This window comes from Sebastes umbrosus, chromosome 8 (assembly GCF_015220745.1).
Source record: "Sebastes umbrosus isolate fSebUmb1 chromosome 8, fSebUmb1.pri, whole genome shotgun sequence".
Lineage (NCBI taxonomy): Eukaryota > Metazoa > Chordata > Actinopteri > Perciformes > Sebastidae > Sebastes > Sebastes umbrosus.
Genome location: NC_051276.1, coordinates 6091884 through 6113860, shown reverse-complemented (window position 1 = coordinate 6113860; position 21977 = coordinate 6091884). Strand labels below are relative to the sequence as shown.

Below are 21977 nucleotides of genomic sequence, written 5' to 3'. Positions count from 1 at the left end.
ATTAGAAAGTTTGTCAGTTGAGGAAATACCAAGCACCGCCCACCAGCCGGAGCAAACTTTCTCATTTTACAGCTAAGCAGTTCACTACAAGATGTTTCTGAAAACATTTGAGGTGAGAAATAGGCATTACAGTAACAGAATATTAATTCTTATTTGATCAGTGCTGCCTAGTTTGACCGTTTGATCGGAGTTCACGAATGATTTACAGCTGACTCTGTTGAATGAACATCCAATAGGAACACTCTCTCAATGAAATGACCTGTGATTGGCCAAAGTCTCCCGGCTAGAGTTTTCTAAAGCCTGAAAACAGAGCCATGAGGAGGTGCAGAAGTCTAGTTATCTCTCAGAACACTTGAATTATAATATGCTGAAAGGTTATTATGGAATCTTTGCCCAATGATGCCAAAATCATTCTGCCTACTGCTGCTTTAAAACATATATCTGTCACAGGGGGTTCCATCCAGCTCATTGTGACCATTATAACAATACATACTGTACTGAGGAGGAAATATATGTGTGATATTATGTGGGATTTTTGTGATGCATATATTAAGTAGACAAACGTCAGATCCTATTTAAAAACGGCACCACAAGGAAACCCACCATCTCATCATCTTTATTCTCTGATACATACATTAACTAATAACGTCAGCACAGTTTGGAGAGGGAACCCAAATAACCATAAACTACTTATCGTTTTGAACGCTTGGAGTTCCTTGAATCCACTTTGAAACCTCTGTGGTACCACCTCATAGGTCTGTGTCTGTCTGTGCGCCCTGAGTGATGCGTCACATGGAGAGGTGCGGTTTGCTCATGCAGCGCAACTCCCCCCAAATAGTCCATATTTTCCAGTTAGTGAACTGAGAAACAAGCACTTCTTCTGGAGCGTCTATGTTTAGATTCTGTAACTTTTATTTTTTCCATTTCCTAGTTTTGGAGTTATTTGTCCCTATATGGATGGAGCACGCACCTATACAACACTGTTGATGGATCATTCTTAAACAGAAAGCTGCCAAAAAGAAGAAGAAGAAGAAGAAGAAGAAGAAGCCCTCTCCTCTGAGTTGTTGTGCAGCTGTGATGTGGTGCAGCTGCAACAGCCTCGCTCTCAAACCGCTGGACAGGAGCCGACAGTGAGCAGGTCGCACACATCCAAATATGCGCGTAATTGGAGCGCGCTGGCGAGGCGTCCCTTGCAGCCCTTCCGAGATAACGTCGTCGTGATGTTCAATACTTCGGGAATTGAGCTCACTTTTAACAAGAGGGAGGATATTTCCGAAGTTCTCAATGGCTCCCTTCAGCTGCTGTACAACGTCCTGGTCACCGTCAGTCCATCCACCGCCATGTGGAACGAGTCGTGCGGCGAGCTGCAGGACTTCGGCCGCCCGGAGAAGGTCGTCATCGGGGTGATGCTGGCGATCATCACGGCGGTCACCGTGATGGGCAACACGCTGGTGGTGATCGCGGTGTGCGTGGTGAAGAAGCTCAGGCAGCCTTCAAACTACCTGCTGGTGTCTCTGGCGGTGGCGGACCTGTCGGTGGCCATAGTGGTGATGCCCTTTGTGATAGTGACGGACCTCACCGGGGGCAAGTGGCTCTTTGGAGAGGTCTTCTGCAACATCTTCATCGGCATGGATGTAATGTGCTGCACCGCCTCCATCATGACCTTGTGCGTGATCAGTGTCGATAGGTAAGTTGATAAAAGTTGAAGCTGCTTTGATATTGTACTGTCAGTTTGCAACATTACGCACGCATTGCGCCTTTTATGGTAAATGGTAAATGGACTTGTATTTATATAGCGCTTTTCTAGTCTTCCGACCACTCAAAGCTCTTTACACTACATGCCAGCATTCACACATTCAGACACTGATGGCAGAGGCTGCTAAGGTGCCAACTTTGCCCATCAGGATCTAATCTAAATACTCATTCACAAACCGATGGCTATGCCTTCGGGAACAATTTGGGGTTAAGTGTCTTGCTCAAGGACACATCACATCCAGACACATCTGGAGCAGCCGGGGATCGAACCACCGACCTTCCGATTGGTGGACAACCTGCTCTACCCTCTGAGCCCCAAATATTATAAGCTGCTCTAAGAGGGCAAGGAGCAGCTCCACGTGCCAAATGAAGTCATGAATTCGATTTTTTGTGCCACAGATTGACATTTAAACGCCTGATTCCAGATCAACCCTTCCTCTGATTATCTGTGCGGTTGAAAACCACCGAACCAGAAAATGAACACGCAGACTGTGATTAATTTATTGCACGCTTAATTAATTAATTTGCTTGACCGGACCATGTGCAGCGTTTCCTGTAATTAACGCATTTAGGATCAGCGCGCCCATCGACCTTTACAGCTGCTCTGACTTTGATACGTGATTTACCATCGTCCTACATTTCTGCTGAGGACACATGATGAGAGCACCTGCTCTCTAAAATGAAAGTGCTGTAGAGGTGAAAGTTCCCTTCTGAGAAAACTGAACCACAAACATTGTTTTCCTCTCTTGCAACATACATAAACATGAGCTTTAACATCCTGGTGTTTTGCATGAAATCATTGTTGCCTAAATTATTCATTGAAGTTAGTTCCCAACTGCCCCGCTCACTGTGAGTTGCTATAAATTCCAGAAATGGGGAAAGTAAGCACTCATCCATCCCCATCCTTCAATACCCCACTCTGCATCTCAGGTACACTATACCGCCCATGATGCCAGAGCTCAGTTTAATGGCTGGTGACAAATGAGACATGTCCAACGCTCCCACAATGAAATAAAAGTCAAGTGAGTGGTGTCACTGTTCTGCCTCAGTGCCCATAATGAAGACAGAGGCTTGTTGTAGTATTGATGATCTGATTATTCCTCCTGCTTGCCAATCAGGCGTTATTACCTCAGTGCATTGCGCCCAGAATTATGCATGTTTTCCTGCTTGTGGATGCGCTGAGCACAGGGGACTTAAGTACGCCTGAGGAGCTAATGATATTATGGGAGGAACTGGATCACAGATATCATCCTGTTTTAAAGTGTTATTGGCAGAGGGATGAATGTATTTTGGGGCTGATTGGACATGCAGGGTATTAAGATTAGTTCGGGAGAAGCTAACAAGCCCTTCACGGGGTTAGGTTAAAGGTCGCAGAGGTCACAGAGGATTATTAAAGACGGATGGACAGTGTGGAATTCCTACATCTGTGGCCGCTCACTCCCCAGTCAAGTCACGAGCTGGCCTCTTGAGTTGCACATCATTCTGCTCCACCCTCCTATAGAATTACATTTTTGCTCCTTCATGACCCCAGCAAATATACAAGGACATCATCCAGATTTAAAGCGGCAGTAGGTAGAATGTTTTCGGCATCTTTGGGCAAAAATTACATTATAACCTTTCAGCATATTGTAATTCAAGTGTTCTGAGAGAAAACCAGACTTTTGCGCCTCCTCATGGCTCTGTTTTCAGGCTTTAGAAAATCTAGCCCGTGATGGGAGACTTTGGCCAATCAGAGGTCATTTCAGAGAGAGAGACAGTATTCCTATTGGCTGTTCATTCAACAGAGGCAGCTGTCAGTCACTCGCAAACTCCAATCAAACGGTCAATCTACGGAGCGCTGATCAAATATGAATTAATATTCTGTTACTGTAATGCCTATTTTTTTTGCCTCAAATGTTTTCAGAAACATCTTGTAGTGTACTGTTTAGCTGTAAAATGAGAAAGTTTGCTCCGGCTGGTGGGCGGTGCTTGGTATTTTCTCAGCAGATCTCAGCATGGCTGCCGGGTCACAAACTTTCTCATTTTACAGCCAAACACTACAAGATGTTTCTGAAAACGTTTGAGGCGAGAAATGGGCATTTCAGTAACAGAATATTGATTCATATTTGATCAGCGCTGCCTAGTTTGACCGTTTGATCGGAGTTTTTGAGTGATTGACAGCTGCTCAGAGACGACAAGGCTCCATCTTGCAGATGCCGATAGGAGCAGTCACAGAGGACACAGAGGCACATGATGTTTTTCAGATTTCCTGTCTCATGCACTATTGTCAGGATATATATTTATAAAAATAACCTTTTTTAATCATATTTTAATCCTACTGCTGCTTTAAAAGAACTAACCTGAGTAGAAATAAACAATGTCAATGTGTTGAACCAGGCCTCTCTTTGTATTCCGGCGGAGGATAAGTGGGCGTGAGTCAAACCAGCACTGTCGGGCCTCATGGCCATTGTCTGTGATAAGGGAAGTGAATTGCTCATAGTGTATACTCAGACAGGACAAATGCACCCACCTGTGAGCGAGCATGTCAGAAAAGATAGAGCAGGTGATTGAATCTGGTACCGTGAAATCAAAGTGTGCACACCCACCAGACCACACCATTCCAGAGGATCTTCTCCATGTCTTCCTGCTTCTTGTCAAGACAAGCTGAGAATTTAAAATAAGGAAGTCAGTTTGAGATTATCTTCTGCACACAAGCTGCACAGACAGTTCTGTAAACTGTTTGCGCTGATCTCCATGAAAACAGGCTCGCCCTAATTAAACAATGCAGAGCGTGTTCGGTATATGATTCACAATGGGAATCATAGAGATAATTCATTAGGATGGGAATTGCCAATTAGACACGTTATTAGCTGCAATTAGGGCGCTCACTCGCTGTCATTTAGGATTCCCAAGGACATGCATTGTCAAATTAAACAGAACGGTGGGGAGTGCTGCGAACGAGGCTCAGGATTGAACAGGTTTGTTTGTGGGGGGTTATGCAGTCCCTGAAGACTAGGTGCTCTGCTGCAGAGGGATATTGATTGTCTCTCAGAGCTCCTTTAGGTGTACAGAGGAGATTCTGCATGTATGTATGTATGCCAATATGGACAACGTGGTGATAGAGGAGTGGTCCCTAGTGTATGGGGCCTATGCATTTATGATGCTGCAGGGACCTGACAGGCTTCAATAGATGCTCTCTGACATTCATCATCCACTTTAACACATATCTAGTCAGCACCGGATTAAACCAGATGGGGTCCTGGGGCAAAAATGGGTTGTAGGGCAAACTGAAATAATGAAGATTTAACACTACATTTTGATATTTCTACTTTACGAGACAGAGTCTCAAGACGTAGTATTGCACCTCCATAAAGTTGGAGAACAAGAGATATATTTAAAGGACGATTAAAATCGATGCAGAGCGTGAGCTATCCTGACTGTTAGTCTTAAGTATTGGTTGATCCCTCAAAACACTGAATCCTACATTTCCCATAATGCAAATCAACAGTATCTTTTGTTAGAGACCCCCTTGCCAGGTAAACGCCCACGTCTTTCAAACTCCACGCCTTCAGAAAGCTCCCTCTTGAGCTAAAGGCCCAGACACACCAACCCAACATCAAAGATATTGCGGCGACAAAGGCCGACTGTTGCGTCGCCTCACATTGCCCATTGCCAAAAAGTTGCACTCGAACACACCTCAAAGACTACAGCCAATGGTCAGTTAGCACGTACGTTCTGCATCTGCGTGAGAGGAAATAACTCTCCACACCAGCAGGCGGCGGTAGTCTGTATTCATCATTCAAAAAGGGAAAACCGAAAGACTGAGGACTGTGGACTTCGGGTCACGAGGAAGAACGGCCTAAGCGTTCATCTCCAAATGCCTAAAAATACAAAAATGATGAAAGAGACTATTTAAAATGAATTGAGGAACGAATCTACGCTCTGGCAAAGTCACGGAGACAACGATAAAAGCAAAAAGAAGGATGCCTGAAGTAAAGACACAAACAGCCATGGAGGAATCCCACATCAAAGAAATGCTGAGAGAAATTACATCGGACATTACAAAAGAACTTCGAGGACTTCGAGAACTTCGAGCGGAGTTACAAGTCTTCAGAAACGAAACAAGACAGGAGTTAGCTGAACTTAAAAAAGAGATTGGGGAACAGAAATAGGAATTTCAGCACATGACGGAGATGTCCGAGAAGATCAAGGAAAGAGTGGAAAACAGAGGAACGAGAAATAATCTTGGAGGTTCAACTAAAACACTGACACAATATTTAAAAGAGAGTGAAAGATGACTCTGACTATTTCGAAAATGAATCACGCCAAAATAACTATCTATCAGTCTACAGTATTAAGGAAGACAACGATCATGTTAATATGATTAAATTTGTGGAGACGCTGATCCACGAGGTTTTGGACATTTCAAAGGTAAAACTTAATATAACAGCAGCGTTATTACATTATTAATAGAAGAAATTAGAAAATATAGCTTATTCTCTGGTTACAAATAAAATATTAATAAAAAAGAAGCAATGACAATTAAAGATAAGATTAAAGATCTTAAGAGAAAATATAATTTTAAGTGGAAATGTGCTAAATTGAAATATCTAGGGATAATTCCAAAAAAAATTGGAGGATCTGTTTTCAATAAATTACTCGGGATTAATAGATCAAGTTACAGAGGAGTTGAACAGATGGAAAATATTAGATCTATCCAGACATAATTTGAGAATTTGCTTGGAAAATAAATATGAGATATTTCTTGACCCCTGAAATAACTTTCAAATATAAAAGAAGACGGAGCTAAACTGTGGTGAAATTAATGCAAATCATTTGCACATTTTCTACACATGCAGGTTATTGAATTTGTTTTGGTCAGAAGTTTTTAAGTTTATAGAAGACACTTTAAAAAAAACTCTGTATCTAAAAGCAGAGCATATCATACTCAGGAAACCTCCAATTGATCTTGGTAAAGATGAAGAATCAGAATACTCAGAATCACAACACTGAAGCCAATAACAAAAACTAAACCCACAGATTTTATAAAATGGAAAAGTTTGATTCAAGGAGTAAAAGTTATGAAAAAGGAAACTCACAGAATAAGGAATATGGAAGATGTGTTTGAGGTGGCCTTATGTGTGGGCCTATGTATATCTGTGTGTGTGTTGAAAAGTATACCTATATGCTTATGTATGTCTAGGTATGTACATGTGTATATGTATATATATGCTGTACGTGTATATGTATATATGTATTTATTATGAATATCTATATGAGTATGTCTACAGTATATGTTTATGTCTATATAAATGTATAAGTGCAGATGAATACAGCATCCAACCTAGTTGTTATATCTCTGCCCCCCTTTTTTTATTTTTTCATCAAATTTGTTCTATTTATTTATGTTTTTTTTATAATTTCTAATGCTGACATTCACTTTTGTGCATATCTTGTTTTGTCTCTTCGTTCGTTTCTAAACTCATAACTTAAAAGTTTGTTTATGAACTTTTGTAAGTATGAAATGTAAATTGCATATATGAAAACAATCTCGGAAAAATAAAGTATAAAATAAAGGATATACAAGCTGTTGTTATGATACGTACACGAAAGAAAGCAGCCTTTGACGACCATTTTCACACCACTTCCACTCACCACTCAGCTTCTTTCCAGATGGCCATGTCGTTGTGAAAATATCTGTGTATTGGAATGATCAGATGAGATGAAGTTGAACAATGAGAAGAGCCTTACTCATTGGCTTGCTTTCCTCACTTCTGTTTCTCTTCTCGTGCACTGATTCGTTTAAGCTGAACAGCCAATTAGAGTGTATTTCTCTCACCAACGAGCGCCTCCGCCGATTCAACATGCTGAATTGGCCCAAAAACCTCCAACACGGGCAGACTAGAGTCGGCGATGCGGGACACACCGCAAAAACTAGACGCTCACCAACGGCCCCAAACTGTCCCACGCCTGACCATCGTCTTGGTGTGTCAGGGCCTTTAAGAATACTTTTTTTCACAGACTAAGTAGGTGCTCGCTGTGACGAGTAAAAGGAACATGATGTGTAAAATCCACGGAGTGCCCCTTGAACAATGCAGTAATTAACCAAATTACCACAATCCATACACATACTATAGGTCTGGGGCCCTGGTGCAGTTGTCCACTTTGCCCAGTTGGTAATCCAGCCTAATTGTTCTAGTTCTACAGTCTCATTATATTGTGACAACATTTGCACATGCAGTTATTTTTTGGTTAAATGGTGCCCTTTAAATAATCATTTTTAAATATTTAAACAAATGTGTAAAACTATTTAAAAGACTGTTGAAACTTTCTGAGCAATCAGTCTAAATAGGTGACAGCAGTTCAGCAAGAAGAGACATATATCCTGTCTCAGGAAGGGGAAATGATATTCTCACTGTGGTTAAGCAGTTCTGATCTTATTAAATTACCAGACAGTATTATCTAGGCTAGGGGTCTCCAATCTGTTTTTCCTCTGAGAGCTAATTTGACAAAATTAAAGTGGCCGAGAGCTACACATAGCGCCACCAAGTTGTACATCGCCAATAGCAGACATCATTTCTGTCTTACTTTCAAGGTCCTTTAATAACATTTCAGCCACCGCAGTCATCGCTTCTATTACAATTCCTCCATAGGTGAAGGGCTTTTTGTTTCGTTAGGATGTGAGCCACTTTAATCGAAACCTCTGTTGCTGCGTTGGCCTTCTTCGTCAGTTTGGTAAACAGAGACTGTCGTCTTTTAAGTGTTGTTTTCAGCTCCTTTCCCTTCCTCTACCTTTTACCGACTGACACACTTGCACCGCAAATGAGACACACATTTGTCATTACCCATTCCTCATTAAAATATTATATATTTTGCTTTTTATTGGCCTGGCTATTTTCTGCGGTCATTGTCAAATCTGGTGTGCGCTTGCTGGTCTGCTAGCATCGCCTCATGTTAATGCGTCGCCGATGTCATGAAATTTGAAAGCAGCGCAACCTGTTTAATTGTCGGCTGATAATCGGCAAATAATCATTTTGTGTCAGAAGGGGGCTCAATGTCTGTGAATTTGATTAAACTGAAATTGAAACCGCTTTACAATGTGACAAATTTATGTCCATATTCTTTAAACCTTTAGTGAGCCACTCAGACTTAGGTAGCGAGCCACTGGTATGGCTCGTGAGCTACTTGTTGGAGACCCTTGATCTAGGGAGGGAAGAGTATCTGCAACTTAATGTTAGAGGTGCACGATATGAATCAAATAGTCTATTATGTTATATGTAATTTCATATCATGGTATCAATACATATCATAATGTAATATAGTACATTTTCTGGAAAATCAACTGAGAAATTGTGAATGGATAAAATAACCAGAGAGGAACATGCTGTGTGAATGTTTTCATATGAACAGTCCTGCTCATTGAGTTGCATCATTTCTCACATTGGCCTAATACACCCAGAAATATTAAACAGAGATATCATGGCATAAACCATAGGGCAAAATCTCTGCTGTTTGACAAATTTATAGCATCTACTGTATATCAGCTTTGCACCCAATGCTACTTAATGTGTATCATGATTCTAATGGAGGTGATACAGGGTGGGAGGTGGCGGGTAAAGTCGTCAGGCCATCCGCCACTTTGGCAGGCAGGGAAAACGCTAGGGATGGGACTAGAGAACCGGTTCCATTGTGAATGTTCCTAGTTGTCATGCCTCCTTGACTATTGATTCCTCTTATTGATGCTCTCCGACAGTTACGCATGCACAGTGACGTAACACAAATACGCACGCTGTATCGTGTTTCAGTTTGTTTGGGACCGTAGCCACAAACGATCAACAGCGTGCAATAAACCTATTTTGTTCCTAATAATGCCATATTGTGAACTACAAATGCATGTTGAAATTGGCCGGATGAGAGCTAGTTAACATTAGCTGTTAGCTGTTAGCAGCCAGTGGGCAGCACAGTCCTGCTTGAAAGCCCAGAAGCCACGGTGTAATTCGAATACTGTAATTTACCATGCATGTAATGTTTTTTGTGTGAAATATATCAAACATTGAAAGACATCAGATTTAAAATGTTAGTCCTTCATTTAGTGCAGAGATTTCAAAAGTGGCAGATAAGACTAGATAGTTGCCTGTCACAGTGGCAGGCAGTAAATAATAAACAAAATAATCCTACATTAATTCAAAATCTGAATGTCCACCCTATTGCCTTCTTCCCCAGCCATATGCCACATGCTTATATGCAATGCTATAGCAGTAACATCCCTCATAAATCTTATTTTAGTAACCTTTCTCACCCAATAACAGCAACCTATTGACAGACTTGAAGAAAAGGTTTCCCGTCCTGTGGCCTGGGTCGCGTCAGAATAACTGCAGAATACTCCCCAGTGGTATTGATTTTGTACTGTATGTGCAAATGTGGATTTATAGCTGTGAAAGCCATGCTTATGGATGAGTGGCCATTCAGCACCTCCAGCCTCTTTAAGTGGAGATTCACCACTGCAAACTGAAGCTAACACACCGCAGCATTGACCCAGTCACAGCAGAGGAGTCCAGTCTGAGTGTTGGGGAGTGAATAAAAAGGGAAGTTATATATGAATGTAGGTCTGCTCTTTCACGAGATATCCCGGCAAGCAATTTCGGCAAAGGCTTAGTTGCTTTCCGTGCCCACTTCTCTAAAAAGTTAGTATCGCTTTTGGCTACAGTCAGTTTCTACCTTCACTGAGAGTAATATGTTGTATGTTCAATAATTCAAAAGTGAAATATGAATGATTTATTCACAACAGCGGGACGAGAGGGTAACCCTTTTCTGTAGTTCCTCAGACGTCTAAGAAAAGACAGTGCTAAAGGAATGGAGGAGCTTGGTATGAGAGACAGAGTTAAATTTGCAGAACATAGCCCGGCTTAACTATGAGTGAACTTGTTGAAGATGGATGGGATGTAGGTCAAGAAAAAATATCACATAACTGCAGTAATGTAAACTTTTCCACCAAAGTTCAGACTAAAGAAAACACAGCGTAGGTGTGATCACACCCGTAAGCTTCTGCTGGGGATTTGAGGGAGGAAATCGCGCTAGCTGAGGCCTTTAGATGGCAGCCGGATTAGCCACAGCCTTCACATGCTTTCTGCCAACTGGTGTGTCAATGATGAGCCGAGTTCACACACGGCTCCCACACCGACCCGCCCTCCACGTCTGACAATATTTCTGCGAGGTCAGTCTGCGCGTAAGTTCGTCCCAGGGGAGACGGCGCTCGGTTAGTGCGACTGGGGAACATCCACCCGCAGCAGCAGACACAGATGACTTGACCTAGCTGACGCATCCTCAGGTAATGTGATGTGATGCCTGAGCTCCACTCTCCCAGGCTCTATTCACTTCCCACTTGTCGGCCACCTCGCTGAAATGCGGAGGATTGGACATCTCCTGCTAGGCCAGAACGATCAGATCAAAGGCAGTTCATGCTCGTAAAGGAATGCTAAATCGGAACAGAAAGCGCGTTTTGGTCCTAAATAGGATGTTACACTGACTTCTTAAATCTTGTGATCACAGACAGTTAACAGAGAGTGCTACATTTTAGAGGGTTTAGAAACCACAAGAGACACAGTTAATGTTTCAAGCCACTGCAGCTGTTTCATATGGAGAAGACAAACCACTCTCATCTGTAACAATATTTAAATTTAAAATCCACATCCACCCACATCATGTAAACAAGCACATCTTCCAGAGCAAAACTGCTGTCAATGAAAACATTTCAGAGCGCCATTAAATAAAAAATGCCGGGAGAAGGCATTTGGCAAGTTAATCATTGATAAGTGCTGCTTGTACTATCAACCGCAGCTCAGCTTCCGTCCTGTTTGACTGTCTGTTTGACTTCTTTTACAGAAGCACATGAAGTGAAAGACAAATTGTGCGCTGATCATGTGGTCAGATAGGGTGGTGTGTGTGGGAATAGACCTGAAGGGGGTTGACATGACTGAAGGTCAAAGCGATGAGAGCAAAATGTGGCTGTGGCTTTTTGTTTGTCTCTTGACTTTGTGATTGTTCTTTACTTTTACCAGAGTATTGTCACTGAGAGTCATGAGGTGCACGGTCATTGCAAAGGTAGCGTATCTTGCAATTTATCTTGTATTGTGTAAGCAACCTTTATTTGAAGGCTATTCTTTCGTTCAATAGAAAAATAAATATATTTAGGTCTGGCTTGTGTAGCACTCACACCTTATGGAAGTTACCATATTTTGCAGATTTCAACTTGTTCAGGTTTCAAGTTCCTTGATATATGCCAAGCCGTTCTCACAACAAACTCGTCAAATATCCCTGTTTGGTAAGTGCCCCTCGGCATAGGACACCGGCGCACGGAGGCACCCTTTAGCAACAGTATGTGACGAACCGGCTTTCAACTAACTCCAATGTAAACACACCCGCGGCGTTATTCAACGGTCGGAGCAAGTGATTAATAGGCGGCATTTGATGAGTTGGGAGTGAGAATGTGTTGGGGGATTGCAATGGATGAGAAGCTTGTGCCCCGTCTACCTCCTGATGAAGTGAAATGAAAAGAACAAGAAAGAAAAAACATTACCAACAACCTGTTTAACCTGTTAACATTCTAATATTTGCATTACCATGAATGTCTGTATGAAATTTTTTGACTTGCTGGTAAAGCTGGAGGAAAAGTCAGGGGATCACCAATGTCAGCGGGATTCATCCTCTGGGGAACATGAATGGCTGTACAAAATTGTGTATAAAAAGCAGCTAAATGCTAACGTCGTTTAGCAGGTAGGCTGATGTTTGCCATGTGCACCATCTTAGATTAGTGTGTTAGCATGTTAGCCTAAGCTATAGTTATAGTTATAGCAGATGTTAAGATATTTTAGTCTTGACCAAAGTGGTGGACCGGACCGTCCATCATTGCCATAGAGCCACGCTGCTAGCATGGCTAATGATAACCCTACAAATGTTTTTTGCTGTGCCGTTGGCTCAAAGTCATGTTAAATGTTGCATTCCACAGTATAGTTATTATTTTTGACTACTACCCCCCCTACTGCCCCTAATAGCTCTATGGAGAGCTTTGGAGGGACACTCCAATATGAGGGCACTCCACAGTGAGGGGAAGAGTTAATGGAGATAACTGAGACAAAGCCTTATGCAGAGAGGCTGGCCCTTGCCCTTACGAGGGACTTGGTTAGAATGTATGGTAAAGAAAAGTAATATTTGAAACTGCCGTGTGTTTAAACGGCACAGAGATTCATGCTTCGCTGACACATGGTCTCTGATTTGATTTATCTTGTTGATTTATTGGTTGTCTCTGTAGGGAGCCACTTAAATCAGATTTGCCTACGCAACTAATCAGTGAGCTCTTGAACCAGATCCAGCATCATATTTGAATAGTAGTAGTGGTATTGATGGATCAAAGTCTAAAATGAAAATATCCAGCTTCCACAAATGAAAATTGGGTTGTGAAGGGGGTTGTTTTGGGCTGTTCTGCTGATTTTTTGAATGATTATCATGTTCCTTCTTTCTGTTAAAGAACATCAGACCCCAATTTGATGTCTAATTGAATTCCTTAAATTGAGATTATACACAGTTATCAATGTTTCAGCCAATTAAGACTGTTGTCAGGCTATTAGATAGGCGTTATCCATCGCTATAAGCACACTAGATTTGGGTCAATAGGGGCCTACTACACCCAAAACTAGGTTTTATTATCTATTCACATGGTAGATCACCGAACTAAGGTATAAAAGAAGACAACAGAAACCTCTAGCGTCCAGTGACAGGAACAGAAGCGGAGGTGAGGCGCTGTGGTATAGACAGTGTGAGACTACATATAGGGTGGAGGTTGGGAAGGATGGATGGGACCGTAGCCACAAACGGTCTTGGTGTTTATAAGCGTTAAGTTTCACTTTCACTTTTGAAATATAGCTATTTTACGCCAAAATACAATGTTTTCCACTAAACTTAACTAAGTGGTTTTGTTGCCTAAACCTAAAGAAGCCTTTTTGTTTGTGTTCAATTAATGTTTCATTCAGTTTTATGTGTTAGTACGTGTTGCTTTTAAGTTTCTCATTCACTTTTACAATGTAGTAGGAGTACTAATGACCCACGTCTTCATGAAAACTGTTAGAAACCCTAGTTTCCTGAAAAGCTGGGGGTACCCAACTTTCCTACGTCAGCAGCAGTATTGGTATGAAGGACTTTCCTGTGCAATTAGAGGATGATGGATTAGTAAGCATTCCACAGATAGAGATCTGAGTTTTATTTTGCCATTCCCGGCCTGCCACCCTATTTACCCAGCAATCTCCAGTGACAGGAAGAAGAAAAGGGCAAAGTACTGAGTGACTCTAGTGTGGCATAAATCATGCTTTGCGTTTGGCATAACAAAGGTGGGGTCCATTATTCATCAAGATTGAACAACGGGCCAACGAGCATTTACCAAGCAGTGAGATAATGGGTTTCCTGTTGATGGAGCTGAGAGGCTGCAAACCCACAAACACACCATGCTGTGGATTGCAGATAATATGTTTTGAGCATTAAGCATATTGCTGCTGTTGCAGAATAACTATACAACTCAAGTTTTGCATTTAGTTCATCTGTGCACATGAACTGAATATTTATAATGTCCATTAAATCGGGCATGAATGCTCCTACACACAATTACTGAGGAGTTAAATGGATAGTTTGGATGTTTTGAAGTGGGGTTGTATGAGGTTCTTATCCATAGTAAGTGTATTACCTACAGCAGGTGACTGCCGGCATACCACCAGCTTGAAGAAGCAGACAGGAGTTACCGCACGGAAGCAAAGCAATGTACTGCTGTGGATGGGGGCAGCAGCAAAACACATTTTAACTGCCTAAAAGAAAGGCTCACCTAAAAAAATCTGTTTAAGTGTATTCTATATTTAGAATATTTTCACCGGTTTACCTTGCCGTGAGACAGCTATTTCCGATGAGGAACTGAAGCCGTTGTATCCATCCATGCTCTCACCAAAGCCACCAGACTCCACTGAAAAAAACTGTAATTTTACCCCTCAGAACACAGGGGTTGCTGGTCTATCACTGCCTATATTGATTAGTTTGTTTGTGTTATTGTGTGGCTTTGGTGAATCCGAACCAACCAAAGGCACACACTAACACAAACAAACTTACCGGTCGAGGCAGCGGTAGACCAGCAAATCCTGTATTCTGCAATGTAAAATTACTGTTTTTTTCAATGGAATCTGGTGGCTTTGGTGAGAGCATATAACAGCTTCAGTTCCTGTCGAAACATAGACGGTATAGCTGTCTTACAGCAAGGAAAACCGGCGAAAATATTCTAAATATAGCATACATTTAAACTGATATGGGGTCCTTTCTTTTGGGTGGATAAAATATGTTTTGCTGCTGCCCCCGTCCACAACAGTACATTGCTTTGCTTCTGTACTGGTACTCCTCTCTGCTTCTCCAAACTGGGGGCGTACCGACCGTTATCTACTCTAGGTAATACACTGAAAATGGATGAGCACCTCATACAACCACGCTTCAAAACTATCCCTTTAACTTGACCAATCTTGTGCATCCATTGTGTATTTATGTTCAGAGGGAGCATAAAGTATAAGTGTCTCTATTTGAGCATGTACTGTAATGATGCCAAAGGCAACAACTCATAAAAGCAATCCCTTTAGACATGCAGACATTAATTAATTGCCTCATATTTCTCTCACTGACACACCACTCTTCATATATGTTCACTGCTGTGCATCAATCTATTGTAGCTGTCAGTTAATCCTAAACTCATTATCCAAGAGTATTGTATGATGGAAATGTTTATTGAATGTAGTTCAATGTGACTCTATAGCTGAAATTCGTCCCCTTACTCAGGTCGGGTAGATGCTGAGAAGTTAGTGATCTAACCCCCAGCACTGAACAGAGTTTGTATTCCAACTGTGAAATTTGAGTTATGGCAACCCATCACTGCCAAACTGCCCTTGAGCAAGACACTGAATCCCAGAACTGACCACAAACTGGGTCATCCCACTGTAGGCAGCCCTGCACTCTTTTAAATGCCTATGAGTGTGTATGTGACATACAACACAAGCAACATCAAATATAAGTGCATTAACCGTTGAGATTGAGCGTTCATTCTCAACAGCAGTTGACCAAAACAATCTCACCACAAGGTTGTTTTTGAGCTTTCACACTTAAAGTGTTCAGAAAAATGGAAATCTGAACATCTACAGTTCAACTGAGCAAACTGGGCTGATTAGGAAGCTCCAAGACGTACTAATGGACCTTGTGATGGGACAGTTTGTTAATTGTAGCAGTATCTTTGAACCACTTGCACACATAATGGCCATCAAAACATCAAGTTCAGGGACACTGGCATGTTGGTCAGTTTAAGTGGTGAAAGCACATACACCCACATGATCCAACCATAGACTGTATATAAGAAGTGGACCAAGTCATTGTGACGTCACCCATTGGTTTGTGGACTGCCGTTTTGAAATCTCGAGTTTTGGCATTTTGGCCGTCGCCATGTTCGTTTTTTGCAACTGGAAGTGACATGAGAGGGTGGAGCTAAGTACAACAACGATGAATAAGACATTCTACACGACCAAAAAGATTATAATTAACTTTCATGAACTGAAAACATACTGTGAGAGGGTTAAAACACAGACAACTCCCAGACTGGACAAAAGTGTGGTAGCAACCTGTCAATCAAAAGGTAGCCATGCCCTGAAGCATCCCCTGCTTTATGGTCTATTTGACTCTAAATGGGACCATAATTTACTAAATGAACATCATGCTGTATTGAAGAATACTTGAAACTAACGATTGAGACCATAAACTCATGTTTACAATGTTTACTGAGGTAATAAATCAGGTGAGAAGGAGGCTCATTTTCTAATAGACTTCTATACAATCTGACTTCTTTATGCAACCAGAGGAGTCGCCCCATTTGCATTCTTAGAAAGAATGCAAGTTTAAGCCACTTCTGCATTGGCTTCACTTTTAAGACCCGGAGGTTGCCCACTAGATCAAACTGTCTCTAGATATTTGGCTTCAAAGCTCGACAACACATTGGCATACAGTACTGGATGTTATAGGCCACTTACATTATTCAATTTAGAAAGACTCTTTAATTTAACTTCTCATTGTCTCACTTTTGCATTAAATGCTGATGTTGTGGCCAACCATCATTCAATATGGAGCTAATGATTTAGTTGGAACACATGGATGACTTTGGTGTCAGTCTCCCAACAGAAGGCATTTGGCAAGTTAATCATTGATAAGCGCTGCTTATACTATGTATCAACCGCAGCTCAGTTTCTGTCCTGTTTGTTTGTCCCATCTTTTTGACTTACAGAAGCACATGAAGTGAGAGACAAATTGTCGGCTGATCATGTGGTTAGATAGGGTGGTGTGTGTGGGAATGGGCCTGAAGGAGGTTGAGATGACTGAGAACAGAAAGTCGAAGGGAGGAGAGCAAAATGATGGCTTGTTGTTTGTCTCCTAACATTGTGATTGTTCTTTACTTTTATCAGAGTACTGTCACTGAGAGTAATGAGGTCACAGTCATTGCAAAGGTATTTAGGTGTCGAGTTGGAGCTATTTATCTTGTGGTGTAAGCAATCATTATTTTAAGGCTTGTCGTTGGTTCATTAGAAAAACAAATATATTTAGGTCTGGCTTGTTGTCAAATCTATCCAGTATGGGTCCGTCATGAACCCACACCCTATGGAAGTGACCATATTTTGCAGATTGTTCAGGTTTCAAGTTTCTTGTTATGTGCAAAAAGGAAGCAGTGCATAACAATGGATCATAAGCTTGTGCTCCGTCAACCTACTGATGACACGTGAAATGAAAAGAAAAAGAAAGAAAAAACATTACCAACAACATATACAGTACTGCATAATGTTTCTGCATCCAAGTGTTGAGGACACGGGATCTATCATATCTTTAAAAAAATAAAATAAAATCAATGAGTGGTTCATGACAGCTCAAGTCAATCATTCAAGTTAAGTAAAGCCTAATTATAGAGAACATGGTCAGCACTCATTCAAAATGTAAATTACACTCTTTATCACTGTCTCGAGTTGTCGAATGGCATAAACGCTTGCCTGTCATGACCAAATATTTGCCATCCCTACCTCCCACAGGATACATTTAATCAGCCATCAACAACTTTGATCCTACTAGCTTACAGATGATTGATAACAGATATAGTGAAGTGCCTTACCACCACTCTGGAGGTAGAGGTAACTTGAACTAAACCACGGTGCACACTGTGAATGGTGTTGTTATCATGCATCCTATAGAATGGTGCAGTATTTTTGTAGGGCAACCCGGAAGTTAATCGCACAGGATCCCTCGACAAAAAGCCAATGGGATTTTTCCATTGGGTTTTGGATTATTGCAGAAACTCTGTGGCCAACAAACGTTTATGATACTCGCGTGTTCTGTTCAGCAAGATAGTCTAATCTCCACAAATGAACACCACTTTTACGATTTTTGAAGTGTGAATGTAATCGGCAGAAGCAAAAAACAACGATAGGCTATAAACGAACTACACCACGGTCACATGAGCGTGAGTATACGAGGCTGTTAAGGCTGATGTGTTGGCGTGATGGAGTGTGGTGTGATGGTGTGTGGCTTGACAGCGCGCAACACACTCTAGTTAGAGACTGCACCTGTGCTGGCTCTCTACTTTTCTGGTGCGCACAAATTAATTAATGAGTGGGACAGAACATGATACATTTCTATGTAAATATAATATTGTTATCTTTATTTTAATTGCGGTGAAAACAATTTGGACAATTTGGTTAGTGACTGTTGAAAACAGGGACATTTGAGTGTTTTACAGATATTTGTCGGGGTGCGGAACACCCAGCTTGAAACCGGGACAGTCCCAGACAAACCGGGACGCCTGGTCACCGTACACTAACCATAATGGGAATGGCTGATGGGAATGTTCTGAGAAAAGTCAGAGGATCAGTAAAGTCATTGGGATAGTGTCTGTGGATCTTGAATGTCTTTATGGATTTTTTGCCAATCCATCAAGTAGATGTCGAGATATTTCACTGGATAAGTGAGATTTTTGACCTGCTGGTGGCGCTATAGGAAAAATCAGGGCATCACTACAGTCTGTAGGATTCATCCTCTGTGGACCGTGAATGCCTGTAGGCTACAGTACAAAATGTCATCCATCAGCTGTTGAGATATTTCAGTCTGGACCAAAGTGTTGGAACGACCGACATTGCCATCCCTAGAGCCACGCAGCTACTGTAGTATCGCTAAAAATATTAGCTCGCTAGCTCAGAACCGTTTGCCAGCGTTGGTGTGCCTGTGTCTGTGAGGATGCACACAGAGGAGCAGCCCCAGTGAGACAACAGAGTGTACTATATTTACTTTGCTCTAGGCCGTTGCAAAGTTCAAAACTGTATGTGTAAATTTGAAACACCTCTTAAGGTGCTTTTTCTACAGCTCAACTGATCAAGCTTAATGCTCAACATACTGTAGTGTGTGTGAATGTGCAGCCAATGATCTGACCGGCACAGAGGGATGATTTTAGTGTCACTTAGAGTCTAGTCTCTCAGATGAATGATTTCATGATTTTAAGCCAATGGGCTCTGGTGACATTTAGTCCTAACTATACTATAGCTTTTAAGAATCATACACCTTCATTTCTTTTGTTCATATAAAGCTCATTGCATTGTTTAGCATTATGACTTGACTGTTTCTAACCCATCATTATGTGCACTGCTTTGGCAACACAACCGTGACCTTTATTTCACCGGATCTGTATTATCAGTATTATTACCTTGTTGTCACAGCTGTGCTTGCTCACCCATAATGGTATGTTGTTTGTCTTTCAAATTAGCCTGGGTGAAGATGAATCCTGGAAATGTACAAATGCGATACTGTACATCATCTACTGTAAATGTGCTTCGCCAGTAAAAAGATGCTTAATAACTTAGCGTTGTTTTCTCCCTCTCGCTGTTCATAGCCGGCGAGATAAACAGCAGTAAAACTGCTCTCGTAATGAATATTCCTGTCGTCAGCCATAGTTTTGTCTGGTTAGTGCACACTGTGCTCAGACAGGAACATAGATTCCACCTCCATATCTTATGCTCTGATGCATGTCATCTGGTGCAGAATCAAATTATATTCAATTTCTTCTCCTAGAAAACATTAATATCAGTCTTGCTGATGTAAGCAGTAAAGCTGCTATTGTACATTTCTGCTTGAGTTATTACCTCTGGTATAGCTGAACATACAGTATTCCCTTTGTGCACTTTTCTCATTTGTTTTATCTAAATGTTTCTTTATAGAATACTACTTAATTGTTTGATTTATAGGTTGCATGTTTGCCATGAAAGACTGAAGGCATACTGGGGATCCAATTAATCATTTAGAAGATCAGAAGGCCTCAAATCTCCTGCGTTGTACTGTTCAGGTTGAGAACTGGGGAACACACAAATGTAGAAATCTACATTAAGTCATCAATGAGCAACTTTTCTTTAACTCACATGAAATTATTGACACTTGCACATCCTGGTGAAAGAGAACATCTGTACATATCTGCTTCGTTGATGATGTTAGATGACTATTTACATGCTTGCCAACCCTCCCGATTTTCCAAGGACACTTCTGTTTTTCATTGCCCTCTCCTGGGGTCACAATTCTCCCGTATTTCTCCCGATTTATGGCAAATTGTCACACTTTGTTTTCCTTTTCGTTATCTCAACCTGTTTCTGGCACTGTACAGTGTGTAAACGCCCTACTGTTTCCTATTGTCGTCCACCTGGACGACATTTGGTGTAGCCCTATTGTCGTCCAGATGGACGACAATAGGGCTACACCAAATGTTGTTTCCCGGTGGAAGAGAGCAGTCTATGCTCGCGTCACAGCGCAGTTTGAGCTGTGCTCGCCGCTGGGTTCAGCACACATCACAGCGTGCATTTACTGTTGCCGTGGATGGGTCTAGTTGATGAAACGCCTGGTGCATTTCATACTGGTACTAAAGGATCCCTTGTGCGACGCTACCTAATGCCGATGGCTGTGACAAAGCCTCGGTATTTCTGCGAATGAGAATTTGATTTGGGTTTTTGGTCTGTTTGCCATTGTGTTTGCCTTGTGTGTTTTTCATAAAAAATGGATATGGTAGATAAGAAATTGAAAATATGATTTATGCTCTACAAAGATTCCTAAGAGATAAACAACACGTTTAACCTTGAGTTGTAATGTATCAGAACTACACGACAGAGACTCATATTTTCTTTGCGTGCACACAAGATGAATTCTGGGGATAATAATACATTCATAAAAATACCATCCAGCCAGAACACAGGTATCTGTAGCATCATCTTGCTCTTTGCTGAGTTTTTAAATATTTGTGATATTTTCATGTCCCAAAAATAAAAGGTCAGCAGGAGAATACGATGTGGAGAAAAAGCACGGTCTGCAACATTTGTCTTCATGTTACATGGTGGTGTCTAGTGACTCAGGAACAAGTTGGGTACAACTCCTCCTCACTGTCCTTTCCCATTTGCAGAGCCACAAAATGATGACATATAATGGGCCGCACAGCTACTTCAACTACACTAACTGCTGGCTAGATGCCAAATTGGAAGAAAGTGAGTCGGCTCAAAAAGGAGCTGCCTGTGGTATCCTTGGTAACTAAAATTGTTCAACATTTTTTTTTTCTGAAAGGTCAGGAGTAAAATGGGAGGAAGTGGAGAATTAGATTCCTCCCCCGCATCTGAGACTTCCTCTAAGCTTATTTAATTTTCGAGGTGTCCTTTGAGAGAGCGAGTGCACTCGGTGACAGAACCAAAGGGAAGGTGACTATGATGGAGGGGCTCTTCATATTCACTCTCTCACATCATCATGACAGGAAAAAGAGAGGAAGATGGACTCGCTGGCACAGACTTATTCACCTTAACAGACTTGAGTCATTGTATAATAATGAGGAGAGAGTTAGCACACTCATCAATATTTGAGTGAGCGTTTTGGGCTCTCACTAAATGAGTTTGCAGATTCGGGGCCGACCACAGTAAATGTACATTTTGGTGGGCAGTAATAGCACTTCGCATGCCGTATTACACGCATATTAAGCTGAGCATATCCCACTGAGACAGTGGCATGCATGTACATGCACAAAATTAATTTTCCCGGTAGAAAGAGATGTCTATTGAGGCTTTGTACAGTTGCTGCTTCGCAAATCTGGTCACCATGGCTGCAGCGATAATGGAAAGCCATTAAAGAAT

At 41.6% G+C, this 21977-nt stretch overlaps 1 protein-coding gene across 1 annotated transcript in view; it reads left to right on the top strand.

The window, feature by feature from the left end:
- Positions 1-618: 618 nt before the first annotated feature.
- htr7c (5-hydroxytryptamine (serotonin) receptor 7c) overlaps positions 619-21977 on the top strand; it is a 36216-nt gene continuing 14857 nt past the window's right edge. Inside the window, exon 1 of the mRNA XM_037779166.1 lies at positions 619-1687. Coding sequence (XP_037635094.1) covers positions 1221-1687 — 467 coding nt within the window. The 5' untranslated portion in view covers positions 619-1220. The remainder of the gene's footprint in view (positions 1688-21977) is intronic.